Genomic DNA, 20,627 nt, shown 5'->3' with positions numbered 1-20,627 from the left:
CCTGGGGTAAGTCCTGCAAATTGGAAAGCGTACTAGGTGCAGGAATTGTTACGCCCTGGGTGAACGGCAGCTAAGGATCACATGCACAGTCGCTGCTGCATTGCACCCACACTGGGCCCATCCAGGCAGCGGTGTGGGCTGCCCGTCCCACCAGGAGGACAGTGGGCGGGGTCTGCAGCGGCGGGATGCAGACCCCGCCTCCTCTGCTGTCACGCGAACGCGTCAACGGGAAGTCATGAGCAGAGCATATGAAAGAGTCCTTTGGACAGACCTAAAAACTGGGTTGTCGTGGTTCTCCCTTGGGCCTGCACTTCTGGCCCCACCGTGTTAGGAAGACTTGAAAGCAGACACGCACAGCTCCCCTTTGGCACCCCACGTTTTGCCTTTGTGATTACGAAAAGCTTGCTGGTGACCGCCAGCTGGCTGCCCCCCAAGCCACGGCCCAATGGGCCACGTGGTGGCGCCTTTAATGACAGTCTTGGAGAGAAGAAAAGGGTCATTCAGCACAGCCTTGCCTGAAAGACTGCCAGAAGTTTCTGCAGTCAAATGCTCTACCACTGAGCTACACCCCCCTGCCAGAAGTTTCTGAAGTGACAGTGGAAAGCCCCGAGAATCACAAGCGGACTCGTACCCCACTTCCTGTAATGGGGCCGTCAGGGCTGCCGAGGACGGACCCTGCTGGGCAGGCACTGAGGGAGCTGAGGGCCAGGCCCTGGTTAGCTCTCAATTTGCCATCAGTCTGGGCTTCTTGTCAAGCGCAGATGCAGCACCAGGAGTGACTGAGGCAAGGAACACAACAGTTTGATGGTGCTGCCCGTGCGTGTAAGTCTGCCTTCCGTGTGAGGCCCCATGAGTATTCCCCATCCCAGGGAACCTTCCTCGTTGCTTTTTCCAAAGGAAGTTCCCAGAAGGTACTGGGAAGATTATAAGGTGGGTCAGGCCAGCTGATGCTCTTCCAAGTATGTTTCATGCACCCCCTTATCAAGTTCTCACACACCCCTAAAAGGTACGTACAACCTGTGCCCATTTTATTTTTATTTTTATTTTTTTAAGCTGTGCCCATTTTACAGCCAGAAAACTGAGGCAGGGAGAAGTGAACTATCTTGCCCAAGGTCACACAAATAACAAGTAGAGAGAGGCGCCTGGCTGGCTCAGTGGGTGGAGCATGCAACTCGATCTCAGGGGTGTAGGTTCGAGCCCCATGTTGGGTGTAGAGATGACTTGAAAATAAAAAAATAAAAAATCTTTTTTAAAAAGATTAAAAAAAAAAAGATAGAGACAGTTTATGATTGAAGGTAACTTGCAAAAACAATGTTTTCACCGGTTCAGGCAGAAGCTCTCTGGCCCAACTTCCAGTGGAGCCTGGGGCCCTGTTGGCTCACCTGCACCAGGCCAGTGTGGGGCAGCTCCAGCCACCGTCACTGAGGCCACACACCCCAGGCCCCTCCTGAAGACAGTGACCCGGTTGTTCACTCAGCAAATAGTTGAGGCTATCCCAGTGCCGAGCCTCCTGCTAGGCAGGAAACAAGCTTACCTACATTCCAGCATCTAAGGGCCTCAAGGGACAGCCTGCTCATCTGCCAGTGTCTTTACTAACCAAAACTTATGTCATGCCCTCCCTGGAAGACACCTTGTTGATAACCCTCATCTCTCTACCACACTCTGGCCTGGTTCAGGTGAGCCAACGGGGCCCCGGATCGTCAGTGTTGCTTGCCCAAAGGAGTTTTCTGGAGGGGAGGTCTCCTCTGCTTCTTGCCCCTTGGGGTCAGGCTTGGAAAGCGGTCAGTTGATTTGGCTCTGTTCCTGGCTGCCATTCCAGAAGTGGCCCGAGGCTCTGCCTGGGATCAAGTTCAGGCTCCCTTTGAAGGGGGTCAACTCCCCAGACTTTATACCAGCCCGGGCTTTCCCACTGCCTTCAGAAAAATTTTACGTTTTAATTAAATATAAATGCTGATTTTAGCTCCCTCATTTACTTCCCAAGCCCTGGATATATCGATCTCAGGACAATCATTAGTTGGTTCGTGAAATAAACATTGTTCTAAAATGATGGATGCAAATTTTAACATCCACATGTACCAGCCTTCTGCTTTGGGGACTTCCTGTCTTAGATTGAGAAGTCTTTTATTAAAAGTGGCAGTTCACTGGGTCTGTTCCAAAAATGTTTGCTGAAATACTCTTTGGCCAGGTTTGGGATTTTGTTTTTGTTTTTGTTTTAACTCTTAGTCTGTCTCTGTCTCTCCTCCACTCCACCCTCACCCCATCTGTTTCATCAGTTCATCTGTCTCCTATCCATCTGTCTGTCTCTTACCCATGCCCACAGGCACACAGACACACCCTCCCCTGACAGGGGGAGCCTGGCTCTTCTGATCCTTCACTTTGTGTGTCTTCAACACCACTCCTTGAACCGCACAGACTGGGCTTTCTCACCAGCCGCTTCTCTCTCCCCCCGCCAAAGTTGGATGATGTTCATACAACCCCTCCATCCCTGAAAGGAGGCAAAAAAGTAGAGAGAGGGTGGGAGTGGTCACAGATGGGGCAGTGGAGATGTGCTCACATTACCTGCTGAAGTCGGGGCCAGCTACCCTGGGCTCTGGACTAGAGGTCACCAGCAAGTGGGCCTGTGGTTTCCTGTGATGGGATGAAAGGCTTGCGTGACCATCACTAGCCTAGTCAGGGACAGGATATCAGATGGCTCCTTTTAGCAACAGGAAGGCCCTTCTCCCTTGGCTCCTAGAGGAACCTTTCCTTCATGGCTTGCTGGATCTTTGGTCTCTCTACCCTCCAGGCAACGACTAGGAACTTTAGGGCACACCTAGGGGGTGTCCAGGCTCCAGCAGGGGATGGGAAGAGAAGGAAGGATTCTTAGGGGCAAGAAAGGGGCAACTATTGACATGAGTATAGGTCTACAATCTCTTACCAAGCCTCCAAGAGCCAGATGTGATTCCGAATGCAGAAAGTTTCCCATTTTAGAAAGGTATTAGGGGGTGTGCACCACAGATTATGTAACATGCCCAGTGGGGCTGGGGCTGCCTTATATGATCAAATGCATTGACATTTCTGCTGTGCGATGTATGAATAGCCACAGTAAATGGGACAAAATCTATAAAAATCTTCATCTCTGTTCAGATTAAGCATTGGGTGCCACATGAAGAAAGATTTGGTTTCCATGTTTTTCTTGGATTTCAGAATTGCAGATAAGGGATGGCAGGCCTCCACTCCCTGTTTCCTCTCTCCTGCCTTGGGGTTGGGGGTTGGGGGGAGAGTTGGGGGGCAGGAGGGGGCACCTTGAGGAAGAGTCTGTTCTTCCAAATGGGAAGAGAGGCATGCAGATGGGTGTGGTCCATGGCTCCCTCTTGTGACTATTAGGAGCAAGTCTTGATTTTTGTGTGACAATTTTTTACTTGACAATTATTAAATTATACAAATAATGCCCTGTCACTTTAAAACAAATCAAACAAAATGATGTTTAAAAATTATGCTTATACATACATATGCATCAACAGAGAGGCCCCTACGGCTGGCTTATTGCTGTGTGCGTGTGTGTGTTTGTGTGTGTTTTACATAAATGGGGTCATGCTGGGCATTACTGTTGCCCACCCCTCACCCCTTGCTTGCTCTTTTCACTGACCTCTATGTCTTGGGCCTCTTATAGGTCAGAACCCACAGATCCCCCAGGTTCCTATAATGGAGATGCAGAGGCCTCCAGAGGAAGGGGGGGTACAGTGAGGGTGGACTTCTTTGTAGGAACCTGCTGAATCCCTCAGAAAGGATCTCTGAATTTTGAGAAAGGTTCTTGGGCCCCTCCAGAAACAGGCTGCTTAATTACAGGGTTGTTATCCCCTCCTCAAATTCTCCCTTCCTAGGGTCTTAGAGCCTTTTTTTAGGGGAGAAGTTTCTAAGGTCACTTGTAAGGAAAGCTTCCTCCATCATTTAAATACATTTCATAAATGCTGGATGAAACAAAGTTAAATAGCCTGGCTCCCACTCCAGCCCCCAACACAAGCAGAGACTGACTGGGAAGAAGCAAAAACATCCTCAGAAGGCAGCCAGGGATGAGGCCGGGCAGGGGCTGAAGCAGGGACCAGGCCAATGTGCTACTCCCCTGGATCATTTTGGGCAGGAGCTTCTGGTCTTTTTTATCATTGACTGGTGAGCTGCCCCCCAGAGTCCTTGCCTGCAGCACGTGCTGCTAATGTCCCCTTCCCAGATCCCTGTTACTGACTGCTGCCCGCCCCCACACACCTGCTGTGAAGACTGGCTGCTGAGGAAACACACTTGCCCTTCTCCCAGAGAACCACCCTCCGATGGCAGGAGATCCCTGAGAGGTGGTGCCCCACCCTCTTCCTCTCACCTCCTGGGGTTGCCAGACAAAACACAGGATGCCCAGCTAAATTTAATTTCAGACAATGAACACTTTCTTAGCATAAGGATATCCTATTCACTGTTTATCTGAAACTCAAACTGGGCAACTGTATTTGCTAAATCTGGCAACCCTAGAGCTGGCAGTCAATGACTGGGGGCGGGAGGGCGGGGCGGGTATGATGAAGGCTTCACCCCCTTGCCTGCAAGGCTGGAAGATTGCTGGTGTCATTTATGTCCAGGGCTCTGTGTGGGATCAGCCTGAGGCTGGGCTTCAGCTGAACCCACATCTTTGCTTAGCTCCTTCCCCGGCCCATCCTGCTTTCCTCCTCCCTTGCAGGTTTCCCATGAGAGCTGCCCCCAGTCAATTTCTTCCACGAGGATCCCTGTCTCAGGCTCAGCCTCTGGGGACTCAAAAACATGCCTACTTTTCAATTTCCTGTTTGGAGAGGATACTCAGGGTTGCCTCAAAGAGCAACTTCTGGCCTTGTCATCCATCCCATGGGTTCTGGGACTTCTCGCCACCTTAGACAAAGAATTTACCCTCTCTAACTCCTTTTTTTTCATCTGTGAAAGGCAATAATGTGACATTGCAGGGTAGCTGGGATAATGTGACCAAGTGCTCTGGCACTTGGCAAGTCTCCCTAAATGGAAACAACAGCCGTCGTTCCATAGCTTTTAGCTTCTGGTCATTTTCACTCCCTTTGTCCTATCTTCTCAATCTTCTTACATGAGTGGATATGATTCCCATGAGTCTGATGGAGATTTGTGGCTGTAATCCTACTTGGACCTCTCTCTTGCCCTTTCTTCCCAAGCGAAAGCACCTCAGTTTTAGCAAAAGCCATTTGGCACCAGTTCACAAGGCCGGGGGGGGGGGAAGCTCAACACAGCAGTGGGGAGGAAGTGTGGACTCAACTCTTTCTTGGCTGCCATAGCTTCCAGGACCATAAAATACTCGCCGATCTGCCCCAATAACTTTGCTCTGAAATGTCAGAAACACAGTGTCTGGAATGGCCATCTTGATCCAAATGACTCCACCAATGCAATGCTGGGCAACTTTTATAAAAACTGAAGCAGGTTTGTGTGTTATGTTTTAGAGTGATGTTAAGATATATTCTTAAGAGGGGCGCCTGGGTAGCTCAGTCCTTAAGCATCTGCCTTCAGCTCAGGTCATGATCCCAGGGTCCAGGGATCAAGCCCCACATCAAGCCCCACATGGGGCTCCCCTCTCAGCGGGGAGTCTGCTTCTCCCTCTCCCTCTGCCTGCTGCTCCCCCCCCCCACTTCTGCTCGCTCTCTGTCAAATAAATAAAATCTTTAAAAAAAAAAAAAGAAATATTGTTAAGAAGGGAAAGCGCCCCTACCGTATCTCTGGAAGGACACTTAAGAAACTCCTACCTGTGGATGCCCCTGGGGAGAAAGGCTGGCTGGGTAAGGGGTGGGAGGGAGACTTACTTTACATTGTTTATCCCTTTATACTATCTGAAATGTAGGCCACATGCCAACAGTATCAAGAAAATAGATACAATTTAACTAAAAAACTACTGTAGTGATCATTCAAAGGTATTTATTCTAAACTCTGAATTAATGCGGCAACACAGAAAATTCAGGCAGCTTGGAAGGCACTTCATTTTCAGGGTTTGGTGCAGAAAAGTGAAAATTATCCAAGTTCTTTGAAGTCTAAAATACATGAGCTGCTCTGGTTTTTCTGGGCTGCAGCCTGGCAGGATGGGTTTGCCAGGTGGCTGGTTTTGGGAACCCTCTCCTACTACAGAGTGTTTCCTGAGCCAGATACTTTACACCAACTATTTTTTCCTCACAACTCTGAGGTAGATGCTACTAATCTCTCCAGGTGACAGATGAGGAGGATGAATAAGTGGCAGAGGATGTATATGGAGTAAGTTTTGGCAGTTTCTGAAATCCAACCTCTTTTAAGAAAGAAAATGCCACTGTCTGTGGGGTCTGTGTTGATTTCCTCTACCTCTCCCCCAATCTGGAACAAGTCCTGTCTCCTCTGAGGAGAGAAGGAAGGGAAGCAGAGCTGCAGAACCGGAGAACATGACTATAGCCAAGGACTGAAGTTGCAGGAAACAGCAGAAAGTGGAATTTTGAGAAAAGACATGAGAAGGTCCCAGCTGACTCCGGCTCCTGCATGCCTGTGCATGGCAACCTCTGCCCCCAACCCAGGCAGAATCAGCACACCCATCTATGAACTACTGCATTCACTAACTGTGTGTTGAGTGCCAGGCACTGGAATGCAATGGTGAGCCAACACAGACAAGGCCCCCATGCTCATGGGGCTTACACTCAAGTTTTGGCAGCCCCAGCCCCTCTCCCATACACACCCCTGACGGATGCCACACAACTGGTGGTAGTATGGTGCAGTATGGAGAGCACCATCTAGAGTCAGACCGCCTGCTCCACCACTTACAACTGTGTGATCTTGGGCAAGTAACAGCCTCTTGGGCCTCAGTTTCCACCCCTGTAAGATGGGGATGATCATAGTAATAGCTACCTTAGGATTGTGTGAGAGTTCCACGAGATAACATATGAAAAAATTTTTTTCATGGCGCCTGGCCCAAAGAAAGTACTTGATAAATATTAGCTGCTATTATTACTACTACTACTACTACTACTGCTGCTGCTGCTGCTACTACTACTACTATTATTATTATATACAAACACTACCTGTTTCACGAATACAAGGCCGTATCTTCTTGCTCTCCGCTGAGTTCCCAGTACCTAGCACATAATTGGGACTTAGCATGAATAAATGCATAGATGAAACCTGGCTTACATTTGAAGATTCGACATTCTGGATCTTATGTCAACCCAGATAGATAACCTACTATGTGCTGGGAGCCACAAGGGGCATTAAGAGTGGCTCCCGTCCTTGGGGTGCTTGACAGAAGATGCTCAGCAGAAGAGATGCTAGATATAAAGTTGAATGAATGAATGCATGGATAAATGAATGACTATGAAAGCGAGCTCCTGTGCCGAATAAACACGTCCGGAGCCCCGTACCCCATACACTCATTCGCTCAGAGAGCTTCCTGTGGAGTGGGCACCAGGGGGCACTGAGCTCGGCCAGTCTCAGCTCCTGATCAGGATTCACGCCCAGGTTCTTAGGCGGACGCCGCGCGGTGACGTCATATCCGCGCCTAGACGTCACGCTTCCGGGGGAGGGGGCGAAACAGACAGGAGCCAAACGTAAGTAATCCCGGAGTTTTCTGGGCCCGGGGTCTGGCCTTTGCGGGGGAACGCCAAGCTTTGGCGGATTCTTGCAGTGAACAGGAGTCAGGGAGGCGCCAGGTTAGTGCGACCGAAAGCAGGTAAGCGGAAGCCCATAGCAGAGCGGCTTTTGCCGGGAGTGAGCTCAGTCGGCCACGCTGGTGACGCATGGCCTGCGCGCCAGGTGCGCATGCGCAAGGTGGGAGTTACGGCGGGCGGCGCGCGGCCGTCTGAGATACCAATCCTTTCCGGCCCAGGACGCCGCGGGCGGCCGGTGAGGCCCGGACGCGCACCTCCCCGGGCACCTGTACTACGGGGTCTCGGTAGCACATGGTGGCTGCGAGGAGTGAGCGGGACCACGTGTGCAGAGCGCATGCGCCCGGCGCCAGGTGGGCGCTAAGTAAATGGGGGACGTTAGTCAAAAAAAGTTGAAAACAACTGAAGTACCCAATAGTAGGGGACTGGGCTTTTTTTTTTTTTTTTTAATGATTGATTTGTCCCAAAACGTACATGTTGAATGTATACTGTGTGCACTTTTAGATTTCTAGGAAACAGTGAACAAGATAGAACCCCGTTTCTTGCAGAGTGTACATTCTGTTGTGGTGGGGGAGGGAAGTACAAATAGAGAATAAATGAATTACGTAGTTGTGTTAGAAGGTGGTAAGTGCTATGGGGAGAAACTAGAACAGGGGCATGGAGGGGCTGCCGTATTAGATAGAACAGCCACCGGACCAAATCGAGGGGTGAGAGTTGATCAAAGCCATGAAGGAAGCGAGGGAGCGAGCCATCTGGCTACCTGGAGGAAGAATATTCCCAGCATGCGGAAAAGCTAGGAGCGAGGCGCAGAGACGGGAGGGAAACGGTGTGTGAGGAAGAGCTAGGAGGAGTCTGGTGGAGGGAGTTGAGCAAGGGAGCATGGTCAGAGCTGTTGGAGGCAGCGGTACGATTCAGGTGAGGCCTTGCAGGGCTGGTAAGTCCTTTGTGTTTACTCTGAGTAAAACGGGAACCATTGCAAGGTTTTGAGCAGAGGAGTGGCGGGGGCTTGAATAGGTTTTAACTGGCTCGCTCTGGCTGCTGTAGAGACTAGATTGGGGGGTGGCGGGTGGGGAGCAGGTGGAAGCAGGGACACCTATTACTAATAGGTCACTTAATGAGCATCCCTGCAGCCATTACAAAGGCTGGCTTTAAAGATGATAACAAGAGCTAGGGAAGTGCTTTCATTGTTGTGGTGAGCCTGGCACATTTGCCAAGCTGTACGAAGGGTACCCAGGCATCCTCTCCTTTAATCTCGGGACAGCCTGCAGAGGGCAATACTGTCACTGCCTCTGAGGCCTATGTGGCGGTGACTGCTCAGTAAACACTTGATCCTTAAGTCTTTTTTGGTAAAATATACCTAACATAAAATTTACCATTTTTAAGGGTACAGCCTATTGATGTAAAGTATATTAACACTGTTATGAAACCATTATCACTGTCCATTTCCAGAATACTCCTTAAGTCTTCATTGTTATTGGCGTCCTGAGCCCCAGGCACAATCTCATTCCCCTAGCTCAAGCAGCCAACTCCATCAAGGCTGATGGTAACTCTTAAAAAACACCTATCATGTGCCAGACAATGAATGAAGTGATTGAGGGTCCTATTCTCCCTGCCCTTCTAGTCAGGGACAACTGTAATGATTGGGAAAGAATCATTAGGTGATTATTTCTGCAGTCTTGAACATATAGGCCTAATACTTCTCACCATTCAGTGTTTATTGAATTCCTACTCTGTGCCAGACACAGTAACTATTTGTGTTTTTAAGTGGATGCTTGGATGTAGCTCCTTGACCCTAACTTCTCATTTTCTCTGAGGGCATCATCTAGGAGTGCTTGGAACTGGACCTGACGCAGAGGTTTTTGTAAATGCCAGTTTATAGCTATGTGACCTTGGCTAATTCCCTTTCCTTGGTTGGACCTCAGTTTTCTGGTTCCTTTAGTGGGGAACCAGATATTGAACAAATAGTATTAAGAGATTGCATAACAAGTGAATCTAATTTAGAACAATGTGTCCAAAAGGCTTTCTTGAAGAGATGAAATTCCTAGAAGAGGTGAGCTTTAAGCTAAAATTCAAAGGATGAATAGGGGCTATCCAAAGGAAGAGTGAGGTAGGAGTGGAGCCGATGAGGGATTCTCCCCAGGGGGATCAGCATGTTGTGAATTCTTGAAGGATCCAGGTCTATTAGAAATGACATTGAGTGCCCATTCCAGGAATTCCTCTTCTCAAACCCCTTGCTGTTTAAGCTCGGTCTTTGGCTTGGGGAGGGGGGGTTACTATCAAATAGCTCTGTATAGACCTGGCCTTCAGAGAACAGGCAGGTCCAGCATGGGATGGGACAGCAGAACTACCACTCCTCATTCTGTTCATGTTCTGTGTTGACTGAGAGTGAACAAGAAGATCTTGCATTTTATTCCTGTATGCTATTTTTTTTAAAAGATTTTATTTATTTAGCTGTCAGAGAGAGCACAAGCAGGGGGAGCGGTAGGCAGAGGGAGAAGCAGCTCCGGGCTGAGCAAGGAGCCCAATGCAGGGCTCAATCTCAGGACCTTGGGATCATGATGTGAGCCTAAGGCAGATGCTTAACTGACTGAGCCACCCAGGCGCCCCCCCCCCTTTTTTTTTAAATTAGGAAGCATCATACCAGAGTAGTCTTGAGGGGCTCAGGAGTGGTTGGAATCTGTGTGCCCTTGGGCAAGTGTTACCTCTCTGCCAAGCCTCAATGTCCTCTTCTTAAAAATGGAGGAGAAAAAGTGGGAATAATAATAGCTTTTACTTCATGGGATCATTTTGAAGACTTATGACCTAAGGCATGTGGGGCGTTTAGCACAGAGCCAGGTACTTAGTAGGGAAAAATGTCCATTGGGTTTATGTTATTAGAATTTAAGAGTACAACAGTCTGGCATATATAAAATCTAGAAACTTTCTTTGTGTCTGTATGGGTAAACTTGGTTTGACCAGAAATAAATGAATTACTGTATTAGGAGTTCTTTTAAAAATCAAATGGGTCAAGAAAAAAAAAAAAAAAGAAAAGCAAGGGGTGCCTGGTTGGTTCAGTCAGAGAAGCATGTGACTTGATCTCAGGGTCATGAGCTCAAGCCCCACGTTGGGTGTAGAAATTACTTAAATAAATAAATAAACTTGAGGGGCGCCTGGGTGGCTCAGTCGGTTAAGCATCTGCCTTCGGCTCAGGTCATGATCCCAGGGTCTTGGGATCGAGCCCCACATCGTGCTCCCTGCTCAGCGGGAAGCCTGCTTCTCCCTCTCCCACTCCCCCTACTTGTATTCCCTCTCTCGCTGTGTCTCTCTCTGTCAAATAAATAAATAAAATCTTTAAAAAAATTAAATAAACTTGAAAAACATCAAATGGGTTCAGGGTGCCTGGCTGGTTCAGTTGGTAGAGCATGAGACTTGATCTCAGGGTTGTGAGTTCAAGCTACACAGTGAGTGTAGAGCTTACTTTAAAAAAAAAAAATCAAAATGGGTTAAATTCTCATTTAAAAAATGGGAAAAAAGTGAAAAATAGCTTGTACCTTGCTAATTTGTAGCCCTCTTGATTTTTCATTTCTAGGTGTGGTCAGCTTTGGAAAAGATGCCAGCTCCAGCCACCACATATGAAAGAATAGTTTACAAAAATCCCTCTGAGCACCATTATATGAAAGTCTGCCTGTGAGTTCTCCTAAGTTCTATTTGTGATTACATTTTTATGAATCTGAATAGTATGAAATTTGATACATTTTTTTTCTTTTTAATGTTTTTATAGAGAATTTCAAGATCGTGGGGTTGGACTGAATGCTGCACAGTTCAAACAGCTGCTTATTTCAGCCTTGAAGGACCTCTTTGGGGAGGTATGAATCACTTGGTAGATTGAACACTCCTAAGATCTTTGTAAGAAATACTAAAACAATGCTTTTCCAAATAATTATTTTAAAACTTTAAAAACATATTTGAAATTGCAGAAGCAGACTTTCAGAAATGATGAATTTTGGGTAGGTTTGTTCTAATATGCCTTCTATTTGACAAGGAACTTGTTAGACAAATGTTTTAGTGCCGTGCTACTCCCAGTATGGTCCAGACCGGCAACCTGCAAACAGTTTTTTGGGTTTTTTGTTTTGTTTTGTTTTGTTTTTTAAGATTTTATCTATTTAGAGAGTGTGTGCGAGCAGGGGGAGGGGCAGAGGGAGAGGGAAAGAGAACCCCAAGCAGACCCCACATTGAGCGCAGAGCCCAACCGGGGCTCAGCCTCAGGACCTGAGATCACAACCCGACCCAAAATCAAGAGTCAGATGCATAACTGCCTGAGCCACCCAGGCACCCCGTGCAAACAGTTTTTTTGCCCATTGTGAAGATTTACACCAGAATCAGCACACTACTTCCTTTACTAAAAAAGTCCCCGTAATCAAAAATTGAGATGAACTATCAGAAGAGCTTGCAATGCAATGCTTGATCTTGGGATTGTGAGTTAGAGCCCCACGTTGGTGTAGAGATTACTAAAAGTAAATAAATAAATAAACTTTAAAAAAACTGAGCTGAACTAAACAATGTACTTAGTGATATTGTTGATTTGCATTGTGTTACAGCCTCTTATTTTATCACAGACCAGCACATTGAGTAGTCCTATTTTAGCATTTACTTGAAAATAAGTAGAATTTTGAGAGAGAACAAAGACGATTCAGGAAATTATTTCCTGATTCATATGTTTTATCAAGTCAAAATCTGGTAAGCATCTCATTAAAATTAAAAACATATACTCCACAGCAGACTCAGTTAAGAGGATGAAAAGACAAATTACAGACTGGGGGAAACTAGTTGCAAACCATGTATCTAAAATATAAAAAGAACTCTCAGGCGCCTGGGTGGCTCAGTCAGTTAGGCGTCTGCCTTGGGCTCAGGTCATGATCCCAGGGTCCTGGGATTGAGTCCTGCATTGGGCTCCCTGCTCAGCGGGGAGTCTGCTTCTCCCTCTGCTTCCCCGTGTGCATGCTCGCACACTCTCTCTCTCTCAAAAATAAATAAATAGGGCGCCTGGGTGGCTCAGTTGGTTAAGCGACTGCTTTCAGCTCAGGTCATGATCCTGGAGTCCCGGGATCGAGTCCCGCATCGGGCTCCCTGCTCAGCAGGGGGTCTGCTTCTCCCTCTGCCCTCTGCCCTCTTCCCTCTCGTGTTCTCTGTCTCTCATTCTCTCTCTCAAATAAATAAAATCTTTAAAAAAATAAAAAATAAAAAAAATAAAAAAATAATAATAAATAAATAATCTTTTAAAAAATAAAAAGAACTCTAAAAACTCAATAATAAAGAAAACCAAACATTTCAACTTGAAAATGTGTAAAAGACACAAATAGACATTTCACTAAAAATGATGTACTGTTGACAAAGAAGCACATGAATGAAGAGATGTTCAACATTATTAGCCATTGGGGAAATGCCCATTAAAAACACAATAAGCTCCAAAAAACAACAACAACAAAATACAATGGGTGTGGGCGCCTGGCTGGCTCAATTGGTGGAGCATGCGACTCTTGATCTTTTGACCCTTGACTCTTGGTTGTGAGCTCGAGCCCCATGCTGGGTGTCAAGATTATTTAAAAATAAAATCTTTAAAAAATAAGTAAATAAAAAATAAAAACACAGTGAGCTATCACTACACACGTAACAGAACAACCGAAAATTAAAAAAAAATAGTGATAATACTAAGTGCTGGTGAGGATGTGGAGAAACTGGATCACTCATTCATTGCTAATGGAAATGCAAAATGGGACAGTCACGGGCGCCTGGGTGGCTCAGTCGTTGGGCGTATGCCTTCTGCTCAAGTCATGATCACAGGGTCCTGGGATCGAGCCCCGCGTTGGGCTCCCTGCTCAGCGGGAAGCCTGCTTCTCCCACTGCCCCTGGTTGTGTTCCCTCTCTCTCTGTATCTCTGTGTCTCAAATAAATAAATAAAATCTTAAAAAAAAAATGGCACAGCCACTTTGGAATACCATTTGACAGTTTCTAAAAACAACTAAACATGCATCTGCTATACTACCCAGCAGTTAACACACCTAGGCATTTGTCCCAGAGAAGTAAAAATTTTTTTTTTTTTTAATATGTTGGGTACTTATTTTTTTTTTTAAGATTTTTATTTATTTATTTGACAGAGAGAGACACAGCGAGAGAGGGAACACAAGCAGGGGGAGTGGGAGAGGGAGAAGCAGGCTTCCCACCAGGGCAGGGAGCCCGACACGGGGCTCGATCCCAGGACCCTGGGATCATGACCTGAGCCGAAGGCAGACGCTTAACGACTGAGCCACCCAGGCGCCCCGAGAAGTATGTGAGTATTCATAGCAGCTTTATTTGTAAGAGCCTAAAAGCAGAAATCAACCAGATGTCCTTCAGTGAGTGAGTACTTAAACATTCATGATATATTGATACCATAGAATATAGTCAATAATAAAAAGGAACAAACTATAGATATACATAAAAACTTAACTGAATCTCCAGAGAATTATGCTAAGTGAAAAAGGTAATCCCAAAAGGTAACATTCTGGGTAATCCCATTTGTATCATGCTCCTGAAATAATGTAATTATATAATCTGGAGAAAGGTTCGTAGTTAGGGATTGGGAGGAGGAGTGGGTGTGACTAAAACGAGGTAGAAGAAGGAGAGTGCCCTGTGGCGATGGTGTAATTCTATCTTGATGATGGTAGTGGTTGCATGAAACTACCTATGTGGTAAGATTGCATAGAAGTATGCACACACACACTCACACACACACGCGCACATGCACGGACAAATAGGAGTACGTGTATAACTGGTAAAATCTGAATAAACTGGTTTATCAATTTTAGGTTTTTGGTTTTGATATTGTATTACTGGGGGAGGCTTCATGAAGGGTGCATAGAACCTTCCTGTAAATTTCGTTGTAACCTTCTGTGATTCTAATTTTTCAAAATAAAAAGTTTAAGAAAAAAGTGTGTACCTTCTCTGTCGGGTATAAAACCTGGTTCCAGAATGATGGGTATTATGAAAGAGGAAGTGTATGGTTTCTATATGTGAAACAGCATAGAAAGCAATTGAGCTTAATTTTGGGGATCAGGGATGGAACTTTTTCTTTTTTAACCCTGAGATCGAAAGTCTCCTGCTCTACTAACTGAGCCAGCCAGGCGCCCCCAGGGATGGAACAATTTAAACAAAGACTTGAAGGATGAAGAGTCATTAGCAATATGAAGAGTTACAGGAAGAACATTCTAGACAGGGGTAATTGTAAATAAGCAGTCCCAGTACTACAGCACCACTAAATAAAATACTGCTTTTTTGGAAGAGAAAAGCAGTTGACAGGATTAGTTATTAGACTTTAAGAGTAGTGATGATAGGGGTGCCTGGGTGGCTCAGTTGGTTAAGCGTCTGCCTTCAGCTTGGGTCATGATCCCAGAATCTGGGGATTGAGCCCTGTGTTGGGCTCCCTGCTCAGCAGGGAGTCTGCTTCTCCCTCTGCCCCTCCCCCTGCTTGTGCTCGCTCTCTTTCTCTCTCTCTCTCTCTAGCTTGCTCTCTCTCAAATAAATAAAATCTTAAAAAAAAAAAAAAAAAGGATAGTCCTGATAGGGGCACCCTGCTGCCTCAGTCATTGGAGCATGCAACTCTTGATCTCAGGGTTGTGAGTTCGGGCCCCACGTTGGGTGTAGAGATTACTTTAAAAAAATACAGAATAGTGATAATAATAGTCTGCTAATAGTATTTTTCCCTACCTAGGTTGATGCAGCCTTACCCTTGGACATCCTAACTTACGAAGAGAAGACCCTGTCAGCCATCTTGAGGATATGTAGCAGGTACGACAGAGGCGCCTTTGTAGTATAACAGAGCAGGGAGGTGGATGGAGAGATAGAGCAAAAATGCTCTTCTCTAAGAAGAGGCGTGGCATTGTGAGCCCTGAGTAGTTTTTGGAAGTTTAAACTGGGAAAGATATGACCTTTTATCCACCGGGAGCTTAGACTATACAGAGTAAAACTCATGATTTGCTTACAGCTGTAGTGTTTCCCAATTGGTGGCCATGGTTGCAAACTCAAAAATGTGTATTTTAGAAACATTCCTAATTGAGGTTCATTTTATTCTCTGCTATGACATAATGTGCTTTTACTTTTAAAGTTTTCTCATTTAGTGCTCTCTTTGGCAGCACATCTACTCAAGTTTTCTCATTTAAATTAGGTTTTCTGGACCTAATTTAACTATCCGGCCCATCACAAAAGTACTAGGGAGATGTCACAGAGACAAATCTTTATGCATTCATTCTTGATCTCTCTACAGTGGTCTTGTCAAATTGTGGAGCTCTTTGACTCTGTTAGGATCCTATAAAGGCAAGAAATGTGCCTTCAGAGTGATTCAGGTAAAGACTGTTCCTTCACATATTCCAAACAAGGCTGAGTAGGGGTCAAGCAGCTTTTTCTTTTTCTTTTTTTTTTTTTTTTAAGATTTATTTATGAGAGAGAGCGAGCGAGCGAGTGTTCCGGGGGGGGAGGGGCTGAGGGAGAGGGGAGGGAAAGAATCTCAGGCAGACTCCATGCTGAGCAAGGAGCCCGACACAAGGCTCAATCCCATGACCCCAAGGTTATGACCTGAGCCAAATCAAGAGTCAGACACCCAACCGACTGAGCCACCCAGGTACCCCTCAAACTGCTTTTTAGTACATGTCCCATTTTTTGCTTGCATAAATCTAGTGTGGTTAACATTATCCACTGGGGGCAGTGGGGAGGAATAGAGATTACATTGCTTCTGGAAATGAGAGAGAAAGCACTTAGATTTTAGATTGTATGGGAGATGTTTAGGGATGAAACTTGGAACTCTTGTGGAAAAGTCTTAACTTTTCATTTGTTGCTTAATGCCTGGTGCCTTAAATATTAGAACACTCTTTCTAAACCTACTGTGATCGCTTGTGTATCTGAGGCTACCTCTAAGGATGCTCTTTAAGATGCCACTGCATCAGCTTCACTTACCCGAGAAAACTAGGCATGTTTCCACACACCCTGTGTTTCAGTGCAGTCTTCTCCCCAGATTTCCTTAACTGTTTTCTTTCTCTTACAGGTTTCTCCATTTCTCCTTGCCTTATCTGGGAATAGCAGGGAACTAGTATTGGATTGAACAGTCTTCAATTGCAGAAACATCCTTCTGCTCTCAAAAGCATGTTTTGGTGACAATATGCTGTCTGAAGACTGAAGCAGTCTAAAAGCTCCGATTGCTGAAGATGTTCCCCGTAATTTCCCGCCATCATCTGTGGTGGGGTGGGCTTCAGAGGAGAATCCGCCTGAGCCAGCCAGTGGTGAGCAGGCAGCACGTTGAGCAGATGCACACCAGAGTGGGAGACCGCGCTGAACTCAGCAGGGCCTTCACACAGAGGGACGTGGCTGCCTTCTCAGAATTAACGGGGGATGTCAATCCTTTGCATTTAAATGAAGATTTTGCAAAAAACACCAAGTTTGGAAAGACAGTTGTACATGGAGTTTTGGTCAATGGACTTATTTCGGCTCTCCTGGGAACTAAAATGCCAGGGCCAGGCTGTGTATTACTTTCACAGGAAATTAGCTTTCCAGCCCCTTTATATGCTGGAGAAGTTGTCATAGCTTCCGCAGAGGTGAAAAGGCTAAAGCGGTTCATTGCTGTTATTGCAGTGTCATGTTTTGTAAGAGAAAGTAAAAAGACTGTTATGGAAGGCTGGGTTAAAGTTATGGTCCCAGAAACTCCCCAGTCCTGCAGTGTGTTTAAAGATGCACATTCAAGTGCCAGTGGTACTGTTCTTGAAGAGCCTCTGAGGTAAAAGGAACGCTGCTCTTCACCGAGGGATGGCCTATAGACCTAGAAGCCCAGGTTGGGGGAGGGGAGCAGGTAGAGGAGTGTCCAAAGGTCCACTGTCCAGTTTGGCTTTATGCTTCACACAGACTTGAGTATATTCCTCCTCTGTCTAGATTTTTTTTTTTTTTTTTTAAAGATTTTATTTATTTATTTGAGAGAGAGAGAATGAGAGAGAGCACGAGCGGGGAGAGGGTCAGAGGGAGAAGCAGACCCCCCGCTGAGCAGGGAGCCCGATGTGGGACTCGATCCTGGGACTCCAGGATCATGACCTGAGCTGAAGGCAGTCACTTAACCAACTGAGCCACCCAGGCGCCCCCTCTGTCTAGATTTTTAAAACTGAAGAAATACCAGGAAAGTTACTTAGCTAAAGGTTCTTTTAGGATTTCACATCTAGTCAGATTTGCATTTGAATAACACAAGCCTGCCTCTGTCTGTGCAGAGTAGGTTTGTCACTGAATTTATAACTAGCCTTTAATTACTGAAGGCAACGACAGAATTCAGGTCATCTTTGAACACCTACCTTCTACCAGTCAGGGTACTTAGATCCTGTCCTTCAGCAGTTTCTGAGTCAGAGTTTATTGTAATTTGTTACTGTTTACACCACAGTGGCACCTTGTTCCATCTTCAGTGGCATTTGCTTTTCAGATGGCTTTCCTGTGATTGGAGAAGGGCTTATGTGCACGTTTGGACTCATTTATGTAAACTCTCTCAATCTCACGTATACAACAGGGATAACAACACCTACCACACAGGACTGTTGGAGATGCTAGATACAAATAGCTAAGCACGAAGTCCAGCCGGTCATCCATTCTCCCCTGTGAATGAGGTTAGAGGTTTTCCCGAGTTTAAAGCAAACTAGCCCACAATTAAAACAGGTAACAGACTTCGTTTTTCAGGATGTCAATTAATCTAAACCTGGAATAGAATTGGAATGCAAAATTTCTATTTTAGTAATCCATATTATTTTCTCCCTCCCTTGAAAACACTGTGGATTCTCCCCTTTACAAATAATATATGCTTATTGTAAAGATTTATAAATAAAAAGTATAAGGAACCCTGTGGAGGCCAAGTTCTTAAGAGTTGAGGGATATTGAAAATTTAATCAGTATTAAAAAAAAAAAAGGGTACTGAAGAGGAAATGCACCTAATGCGTTTGTACTGAGTGGTCATCCCAACGCAGCCAACACTTTTAAGATAATCTATAACAGAACATCCATCTCTGCTCTGTGGCTTTAGATGGTGGTTCTGATTACAACTAGATGCTTTGATCAGGAGGATAGATCAAGTGTCATTGGTGGGATCAACCCCCATTTCCCGGGAAAAGGTTTTTCCTCCTGGTGGATCAGTAACTAGATTTTTTTTTTTTTTTACATCAAAGAGATAAGCAGATTACTAGAAAAAAAATCATTCTGGGCACTAGAGGGCAATGATGTGTATAAATAATATTAAACTGTTGGATATTGTACCACCATACCCTAGTCGGTGGATGGTGAGATGAAAATACTAAAATCAACATGAGAAGCAAGGATGCCCTCATGAGTTTCAGAAGCGGCTGCTGTGGGGGCTCAGATGCACATGAAGAAGACTTATTCATAGGGGAAGGCTACACAAGCTAAAACTTTGATACAACATTGGAAAAAAAAACTTGGAGCACAAAATATAGACTCAGAGCCAAGACTGCCTCTTCCTGTAGAACTCATTCTCTGGGACTAGTAGCACTCTTGAAGCATAGGTCCATAAGTGGAGTGTAATGTGATTATCAATACTAGTAGCTACCATTTTTGCACTGTCTATGAGCCAATCCCCCCCTTTTTAAAAAGATTTTATTTTTGAGAGAGAGTGCGAGTGGGGGAGGGGCAGAGGGAGAGAGAATCTCAAACAGGCTGTGCACTGAGCACGGAGCCTGATGCAGGGCTTGATCTCATAATCCTGAGATCATGACCTGAGCTGAAGCTGAAACCAAGAGTCAGACACTTAACCAACTGAGCCATCTAGGCACCCCATTTTCTTTTTTTTTAATTGAAGATTTTATTTATTTTTTAAATTTTATTTATTTGACAGCACAAGTAGGCAGAGCAGCAGGAAGAGGGAGAAGCAGGCTTCCCGCTGAGCAGAGAGCCCCATGCAGGGCTGGATCCCAGGACCCTCATGGGTCCTCATGACTGAGCCACCCCAGCGATCCTAAGATTTTATTTTTAAGTACTCTGTACACCCAGTGTGGGGCTCAAACTTAAAACCCCAAGATCGAGAGTCACATGCTCCACCAACTGAGCCAGCCACGCGCCCCAATGAGCCAGTTTTCTACATTAACTCCAATCTTTGAGAACGTTGTGAATTAAAGTTAATGTCCCATTTTATAGGCAAGGAAATAGACTGATGCTGTGTGACTTGCCCAAGGCTGTAGAGCTGGGATACAAATGGGGACCTGCCTGGCTCCAAAGTATTTCTTTTCTCCATCTCCCTGGGGGTCTTACAATGTTCCCATTACTGGAGCACTGTCAGTTTCTGTAATAGTATCCCGTTATGTGGCATTAAAGTATTCAGAACCACCATTTTATAGAATTTTCTTTATATTCAGAATGTGCTAGATCTTACTTCCTGCTACAGTTGCAGCATTTTCCTATATATTATTAGTTGATGTAGGTAACCATCACCTACCCTTTTTCTCAGTGATTACTTGTCTTTAGAGCAGAATTACCAAAAGGGTTATTCTAAAGGTGAAAAGTTATGTGTAGGCCAAGTATGGTGGGGACGGGGATGCCAGGCCTGGCTGGTCACTGGTACTGTGTAATTCAAAAGTAGCTTCTCAATATGAGCATTTTCATTTTTTAAATGGTCCCTGAGTGCCATGGTCTTCTTTGATCTCCGTAAATCAATAAAAGGTTGGACTAGAGAAGTAGGCAAGAAGGGATACTTCTCTATCAATGATGACTTCTTACTTTTACTCAGAGATGCTCCAGCCACTCTTGCTTTGTGAAAGCTGGCTCTAAGGGAAACTGGCTGATGGTTGTTTTCATGTTGAGCCCTGTAGGAGATGCCAAAAAGAATGTGGCTCTTCTGATGAAAGCAGGGGTGACCCTCAAATTAGGAACTTCTCTCCGGGATAGTTGAGAGGAGGCCTTGATTATACTAGGTCACAGGTGGAAGTGAGTACAAAAGTACTGACTAAAATAGCAGGCCAAATT

The 20,627-nt window shown here is 45.5% G+C and overlaps 2 protein-coding genes across 4 annotated transcripts; both read left to right on the top strand.

Annotated features, from left to right (window-relative positions):
- Positions 1–7,509: 7,509 nt before the first annotated feature.
- Positions 7,510–16,816, top strand: RPP14 (ribonuclease P/MRP subunit p14). 3 transcript variants are annotated; one of them, XM_036071725.2, is made up of 6 exons: positions 7,510–7,568; positions 11,194–11,291; positions 11,386–11,470; positions 15,352–15,428; positions 15,904–15,982; positions 16,678–16,816. In XM_036071725.2, the coding sequence occupies exons 2-6, from the start codon at positions 11,215–11,217 to the stop codon at positions 16,732–16,734; spliced, it is 375 nt and encodes a 124-aa protein (XP_035927618.1). In that variant the 5' UTR covers positions 7,510–7,568; positions 11,194–11,214; the 3' UTR covers positions 16,735–16,816. The 3 variants fall into 3 exon arrangements, with proteins under 3 accessions (XP_035927618.1, XP_035927617.1, XP_035927615.1); XM_036071724.2 differs by lacking the exon at positions 7,510–7,568 and adding an exon at positions 7,777–7,978; XM_036071722.2 differs by lacking the exon at positions 7,510–7,568 and adding an exon at positions 8,211–8,540.
- A 21-nt stretch (positions 16,817–16,837) lies between these two features.
- Positions 16,838–18,496, top strand: HTD2 (hydroxyacyl-thioester dehydratase type 2). Its single transcript, XM_078076725.1, has one exon. The coding sequence runs from the start codon at positions 16,838–16,840 to the stop codon at positions 17,405–17,407; it is 570 nt and encodes a 189-aa protein (XP_077932851.1). The 3' UTR covers positions 17,408–18,496.
- Positions 18,497–20,627: the final 2,131 nt, after the last annotated feature.

Source organism: Halichoerus grypus, chromosome 1, assembly GCF_964656455.1.
Source record: "Halichoerus grypus chromosome 1, mHalGry1.hap1.1, whole genome shotgun sequence".
Taxonomy (NCBI): domain Eukaryota; kingdom Metazoa; phylum Chordata; class Mammalia; order Carnivora; family Phocidae; genus Halichoerus; species Halichoerus grypus.
The sequence above is the reverse complement of the archived record's forward strand: the minus strand, read 5'-3'. Positions and strand labels throughout refer to the sequence as shown.

What these genes read in the sequence shown, in the direction of transcription:
- RPP14 (XM_036071722.2), top strand. Translation starts at nt 8,505, where the DNA reads ATGGTCAGAGCTGTTGGAGGCAGCGGTACGATTCAG. An exon ending in GAGGCAGCGGTACGATTCAG is followed by an intron (nt 8,541 to 11,193) that starts GTGAGGCCTTGC and finishes TTTCATTTCTAG; the next exon opens with GTGTGGTCAGCTTTGGAAAA. An exon ending in CATTATATGAAAGTCTGCCT is followed by an intron (nt 11,292 to 11,385) that starts GTGAGTTCTCCT and finishes ATGTTTTTATAG; the next exon opens with AGAATTTCAAGATCGTGGGG.
- HTD2 (XM_078076725.1), top strand. Translation starts at nt 16,838, where the DNA reads ATGTTCCCCGTAATTTCCCGCCATCATCTGTGGTGGGGTGGGCTTCAG.